The sequence below is a fragment of the Chaetura pelagica genome, unplaced genomic scaffold (assembly GCF_000747805.2).
Source record: "Chaetura pelagica isolate M959 unplaced genomic scaffold, ChaPel_1.0 scaffold176, whole genome shotgun sequence".
NCBI classification, from domain to species: Eukaryota; Metazoa; Chordata; class Aves; order Apodiformes; family Apodidae; genus Chaetura; species Chaetura pelagica.
This window is the reverse complement of record NW_009953484.1, coordinates 1,305,598-1,312,730: the sequence shown is the minus strand read 5'-3', so window position 1 is coordinate 1,312,730 and position 7,133 is coordinate 1,305,598. Positions and strand designations below refer to the sequence as shown.

Below are 7,133 nucleotides of genomic sequence, written 5' to 3'. Positions count from 1 at the left end.
TCAGAGTAATAGATGCAGGGTCAGCAGCAAAAGAGACTTCCAAAAGATTCTTGATTTAATTGAAGAGATGTGGGGCCAGGCACTGAAAATGAAGATACAGTAGCAAAAACTAAAAACTGTATTATGTAGTGAGGAACAGGGAAATTCTCAGAGAGGAGGAGTTTCTGTAATTTTACTAAAGCTACTCAAACAGTATATTCAGTTTTCTAGACCAAGATACCTTCCCATGCTGCATCCACACAGTTTGTTCCATGCTGTTTTTCACTGCCTGCAGTAAAATCAGCATCTTCTTTCCCTTTTGAATTTTATCCTGTGCAAAGTGTAGCTATTGATATTGCAGTAGTTTGAACAGTGGTGATGAGTGAAGTACCAATACAGTTACTAACAATGGGAAATTACTTGATGGAAAGTTTGGGCCTTGCACTAGAGTCCACTGAAGTCAGCTAGAATTTTCCATCGGTATCTGTGGACATCTGATGAGGTCTGCATTATTATGTACAAACTCAGTAGTTGAGTTAACTAAATATGCCAGCCTGGCGTTTCAAATGTTACAAAGTCCAAGACTGTCACTGAGATTTTGCTTGTGAATGAACGCTTCTTGTTGCCTTTCCTTTTCATAAACCAACTTTCACTCTTTATAAAACCTTGTACTACATTCTCACTCCTCTTATGAAGCTGGTCTCTACAGGTAACAGAAGGCAGAAAACTAAAGTTGTCAGTGCTCTGACAAAGTAACAGGATTGTCTTTTTATCTGTATTCCTCCTTCCTGCTTCCAAATGTATTAATTTTGTATGGCCAGTTACACAGAAGAGGAAAAGAACTGATTAATAACAAGCTTGGGTGAGTGGGTGGGGGTAAACTGATAATGATAAGAGAATATAAAAAGGGCAGTTATTTCTTGATCAGTAGTATGTTTAGTTTGATTTCTCCATCTGATGGGTCTTTTTACTCCTCAGAAGTGAACATCCACTGGCTCAACTGTATTGCCACTCAATCATGGAGCATCATCATTTTGATCAATGCCTTATGATCCTGAATAGTCCAGTGAGTGCCACATTTTCATGTATGCTGAAGGAAACTATTCCCTATTTTACTTTTTATTTTTAGCTTTTGGATAGATTCCCACCCTTATACATTCCTCAGTGATCTTTATTCCTTTTTGGGTAAAGAAAGCAAATGCAGGAGTTTTGAAATGACAGTTCCACTGCTGAGCAACACCAAACCTTTCCAAGTGTTGTCTAATAAGGGAAGCCTTGCTAATATCCTTTTGAGTACCTGTTTCCTTGGACCAAAGGAATCAAAAGGCTTTGTTGTCACTTTAATGACCTCTTATGAACCACAAAACAAACCCAAGTATTTGCTCTAATTTCAAAAACATTCTAGCCTCCACATACACAAAGCAGTCCTGATGAGACCAAACCAAACACGCTGATGTTGACATTCCAAAGTGAAGCCAAACCTAAGTTAAGTAAATATGCAAATAAAACTACATTCTTCTTGATTTATATTATTAACTAATTCTAAGACCAGTTATTCAGGACACACAATCATTTCAAACCAGTGCATTTTCACTGCTCATTTCATATCACAGGTATGGTACTTCCAGCATCCTTTGTATTGCAATGATTCTTTACTATTGAGAAAGGAAAAATATGGGAAAAAAAAAAAGGGAAGTTGCCATTTCACCAGCTCCATAGTGCTTTGGTTTACAAGTGGGCTGCTAAGCTTATATTTCTATGTAATAGATTGTCGTTTACATTGCTTCATACAAGGAAAATATTTTAATTTATGTGGGGTGTATAGGTATGTACTGGAAATCTATTATAGTTCCTCTATTTTTGGTGGAAAGAGGAAGGAGAAATTATACAGCTAGTGCCAAATTTAATTCTGACTAACGAGGCTTTGATGTTTCTCTGCTTAAAGTTTCATTTTACAATAGTCAATTATGTTGCTGTTGCTGTGCAGCTTTCTGCCATTACTCAAGAAGACTGGAATTTTTATTTTTAAATTGGGGAATCTGAAAAAGGAAGTAGGGTAAAAGAGTGACATCAGATATCAGCAAGCAACTCATAACAATTTAGTATCTAAGAGACATTTTAGCAAAGTATTGTGCTGTTCCCCATTTTACTAATAACACTGTTTTTTGGTATTTTGTAAAGGGCAATCAGATTCTCAGCAGCCTTTCCATTGAAGAATACAAGGCCACACTGAAAATGATAAAACAAGCCATTCTTGCCACAGACCTGGCACTATACATAAAGTAAGTCAGAGGTAAAGTTGGCTGGATAGTCATAGCTGGATGTTTGGATTGTGTCAGCATGCTGCAAAATCTTTTCACTTCTTTTAAAGGAGGAGAGGAGAATTTTTTGAACTTCTACAGAAGAAGCAATTCAATTGGGAAGACCCTACACAGAAGGAGCTATTTTTGTAAGTAAAAGTAGAATGATTAAGAAGTCAGTTAATATTATTAGGTACCAGAATTTCCATGCCATGCCATTTTATTAAAACCAGCAGATCTGTGGGCTCTGGGCCTGCACAAACTGGCACGTAATTCACGGAATGACTCCTGGGGTCTGAATTACTAAGTCTGCAGCCTGCATAATAAATTTTGTTAAGTAGCATGTGGAGTTATGTGAGCATTTCTTTCTTCCTAAAGAATGTGGTGTTCCTGTCTAGGTACTATGTTCTTTTGCTGTTGAGACTTTATACTTAAATATTGAATTGCTGAAATCAATAACTAATGATTCAAGACAGTTTATTTTGAAGCTGATTCCTTATTGGCAGTGAAGAAAAAAATAAGACAAAGAATAGAGAAACACCGTAATGCACAGCTACAGAAAAGCAGGCTTACACAGGCTGTCTCAGAAAGGAAGGATGCCATATTTCACATTCAGTGCCTCTAGAAACGAGTCTAATTTAGTCATGTTTTATGTCTATTCCTGTTTCAGTCCTTCGCCTTCATACTGTCAATAAAGATGGCAGTCACTGCTCATGTCAGAAATAAATAAATGTGCTGTCTGTCCAGTAACAATTAGAAGGAAAACAGTTCATTTGACATGAATCCACAAAATGAGCCAGTCCAGATTTGCTTATTTCTGTGTGGTCATTTCACACATGTGAAAGTTTACCACATCATTGAGCCTTGGATACCTTTATAACTTTGCTTTAATTTCACTTGTTATTCTGATTTTTATGTTCCTTGAAATTTTATATTCTATTTTACTAATAGCTTGGCATGGAGACTACATGCATTTCACAATATAGTAATTAATAGATTCTCTGGTTTTTTTCTACAGAGCAATGCTGATGACTGCTTGTGATTTATCAGCCATAACCAAACCATGGCCAGTTCAGCAACGAGTATGTGCTTAATTTTAAGATTTGCTAAATAAAAACTCCACGTAACAGCTTCTGCTTCCTCCACGCAGTCCTTGTTGCATAGGCAGTGATGGAATATAGTCTCAGGAATCAGTTCTTCAAAGTGCTTTATATGGAACTAAGACTTTCTCAGGTCTTTGTAGCAATATCTGTGCATTAAGCTGTTACCACGTTAGCAGTAATTTTAAGGTAAATCAGGAATCTTTGTTCTTTCCATTATTTCTGTCTTATTATAAAACAGTCAATTGATCCAACATGCTAGTATCAGCTGACCTTTTTGTATGTGTTGATCATTCCAACTGTCAGCAGTGGAAATACACCTCTGTGCCATTTTACTCATTTTGCTTTGTCAGAGTAAATATCAGCACATGCAGGTGTTTTGTTTGTGCACAAATGTGTGCATGAAGAATTTTTAAAGTTTGCTGTTGGGGGTCCCAATTCAATAATATACTAAGGAGGGAGAGGAAACACAGGGAACAATTTTGTTTGTAGGTAAAAACCCCAAAACTTTTAGAGCTGTCAATGTATGAAATCTCTTACAGATTGCTGAGCTTGTAGCTGCTGAGTTCTTTGATCAAGGAGATAAAGAGCGGAAGGAACTCAACATAGAGCCAACAGTAAGTGCCAGAATCATGCAGAATCACGTCTTCCAAAATGGCTTCTACAAACAGCCCTTCACATTCCTTTCAAAAGCCAGTTTCTCCCAGTGACTAGAATCCTTCCCTGTCTTCTCCTTCTCTGTCTTCCTTGTAGTCAGTTTTATTCTGTGGTTCCTGAACACTAACATTGTGTCTTTATCTCTGAACCAGAAGAATAGACAACATTATTTCTTCTAAATTGGTAATACTAAATTATCTAGGTGATACATTCCTAAATTGGTACCTATTTGCAACTTATCCAAAATCAGTAAGTTTTGTTTTCTCTGCAGCTATTTGGGCTCTGTCAGTCCAAAGATGATCTCACAAGGCAAGTCATGCAGCTAAAGTACCTGCATTATAGTACATGTACTGATACCCTGCTGTGCTGAGCTTGCTGTGCTTTTTAAGGTGCTCCTTTTTAATTCCAGCCTTTCTCTTTGGCTTTAGTTGGGTTTTATATTTAATGCATTTAAACACAGAGCTTGTTTACTTCTTATCTGCAGGATCTAATGAACAGAGAGAAGAAAAATAAAATTCCCAGCATGCAGGTTGGATTCATAGATGCTGTTTGTTTGCAGCTGTATGAGGTATGATGCCTAAGAAAGAACTGCAAATATCTAAAACCAGAACTGCTTACTGTAGACTCTAATAGATACAGAATTAAAGTGAGAATAAAAATAAAATAAAAAACTAGTCTCTTAGTTAAAAAAGATGGCTTTGTTATATACTACATATTCAGTTGAAGAAATTATTATTTTACAATTTATAATGAATGGTATGTTTATGTGATTAATGTATTTTGATACAATTTTTTAAAACCTAGTGTTAATTGCTGTGCTCTGTGCATTTGGTTTTAGATCACTGGGTTATATTCTGGATTCTAACAGCTCCAGTGAGCTGCTATGTTCATCAGGGAAAGTCAGAAAACTAATGCTTTGCTATCTAGGAAAAGAATGGTATCCATGTAGTGCATTGATAAAAAGTGTTAAGAATTTTAAAGAATTCAGAATTCTTCATATAAAAGGTAATAAGCTATGTACAGGAAACTTATCAGAGTTTAACATTTTTCATTCAATTTTTTTCTTTCTCTTTCACCACACAGAGAAGCAGTGCATAAGAGAATTAATTGAGATGTTTTTCATCCTGGTCACAAGCTGCATAAGCAGCTGTTTAGTTTGATATAGTGTGAAAAACAAAATTATTTCTGATTTTTTTAAACCAGTAAAGCACTAGAGCGAAAGCCTTTTCACTGGGACTGTAGCCAAGTATTTTACAGGAACTGAGGTGAGAAAAAGAAAGGTGAGGAACAGTTAGCCTATATCTTAAGAATCCTTCACTGGGAGAAACAAGGTGACTCAAATTTTTCCCTCTTACACAATAAACTTTTCTAAAAATAATCCACATTCACCAGTTGGAAGGAAACAAGGACAAGAAGGAGAGTCAGCTACTAACTGCTGCTGTCCCTGCAAGTCATGTTTCTGTGCCATAGAAACTGTTTGTCAGGAAAATTCCCTTTGCTGGGAAGCCTCAGAAAACTTGTCTCCAGTAGGAGGTAGACCACTGGGAGAAGATTGAGTATCTGTGGAAAGGTGCAGGCTATACAAACAGAAAGTTCTTTGAACAGTCCACCTTAGTGGGTTTGAATGCCCACAGGTCCAGAGCCTGAACTGCTATACTTTTTCTTGTTAGGGGAGAGCTTTACCTTTCCATTTATGAAAAGACCAGAAAATTTTCAATTATGTACTCTGAAATGTGTGCTGCAGCTTCCATCAACAGTTACCAAGTGATACAAGTCCTAATGGCCCAGCTCCTGTACAGTTCCTGCAAGGAAATGAGGCATATGAGCAGTTCCTAGCTGCTGTGGCCCTGCTTTGGAACTGCAGCTGTTTTATGCCACAGTGAATACAAAGCCATTCCTAGTTGGCAACCAAAAGCACCTACAGATGTTTGGAGCCTTCTCCATACTCTTTAACTGGAGAAGTAAGAAGGAGATGCTTGGTCCAGAGGAGGAGGTCTAAGCAGCATTCAGAGCATGTTGCCTCTTCCAGCTTTCAGTATATCACTCTTACTTGGCACCTTGTCTTAAAGTCTGACCTGAACTGGAAGAGCAAATAGGAGGCTGACAATGCCTGGGAGTATATGTAAGGCTCAAAGTATGCCAGCATGTGTCCTAATCTGACAGAAAGTGAGAGTGACTTACATGCAGAGGCAGAGAGCACTAACGAGGCTGAGGAGCTTATGAGGAAGTGACAAAACTTGTAACACTAATAGTAAATCAAAACCAAGGAAAGGGCTATGCTTTGAGCTGATCCAGTGTTTGTTTATTTTGAGTGGAGTCCAAGTAGAGGATATTACCTGCTTACACAGATTTTTTTTTTCCGATGAGCAAAAAATGGTAAAACTTATAAACAACTTCAGCGTTACTTTGAAAATCACTTTTCAATGTTCTGATGCTATAAAAGTAAATAAACAGGGTTGTAATGACAGCCTTTTCACTGTTTTCTTAGCTTTCATCCAGTCAGTAGGAATTTGACACAATGCACAGATGAGTTCCCAATACAGCACTGCAAGTATGTGACTTACCATGTTCAGAGTAGGTCAGATCCCAATGAGATGAAGCTTTGAGGCTTGTGCTAGCTATGTTACTGGTGCAGTCAAACTGAGTGATCTGCAAGTCTTCCTCTTAGGTTGAGCAATCTGAAAAAATAAGAGAAATATGTTTCACCCTATTTTTCAAAATTATTTTTAAAGTACCATTTAGCAGTTTTAAATGCTGTTTACATATATTCAGTTAACAGGGAAACTCCATGTATATTCTTCTTATAGTGGTATAAATCAAGAATAATAAAAGTGTACCAGAACTTAATGAAGTAGCCTATAACACCAAAAAGAACTATGAAGATTTATATAAGCGGATAATTCAGTAAAGTCCCTATGTAAAGTTACAGGAGAATTAGACAGTGCTACTTCATGTTACTTGAATAAGACCTTAATTCCAAGTGAAATCCTGACTGACTTTACATTTTGTATAGTGACCAGCAGAGGTGCCATAGTTCTCCTCTGTGTACTTTGAATGTCAGTCACAGTAGTTACAGACTCAGTGAGCTCAAACACTC

The 7,133-nt window shown here is 37.1% G+C and overlaps 1 protein-coding gene across 2 annotated transcripts in view; it reads left to right on the top strand.

Annotated features, from left to right (window-relative positions):
- Positions 1 to 7,133, top strand: part of PDE5A (phosphodiesterase 5A, cGMP-specific) — a 57,154-nt gene that overhangs the window by 48,895 nt on the left and 1,126 nt on the right. For both annotated transcript variants that reach the window (XM_009998567.1, XM_009998566.1), the window contains 6 exons: positions 958 to 1,045; positions 2,161 to 2,261; positions 2,351 to 2,428; positions 3,298 to 3,361; positions 3,922 to 3,996; positions 4,521 to 4,604. In XM_009998567.1, the coding sequence (XP_009996869.1) occupies positions 958 to 1,045; positions 2,161 to 2,261; positions 2,351 to 2,428; positions 3,298 to 3,361; positions 3,922 to 3,996; positions 4,521 to 4,604 (490 nt within the window). The remainder of the gene's footprint in view (positions 1 to 957; positions 1,046 to 2,160; positions 2,262 to 2,350; positions 2,429 to 3,297; positions 3,362 to 3,921; positions 3,997 to 4,520; positions 4,605 to 7,133) is intronic.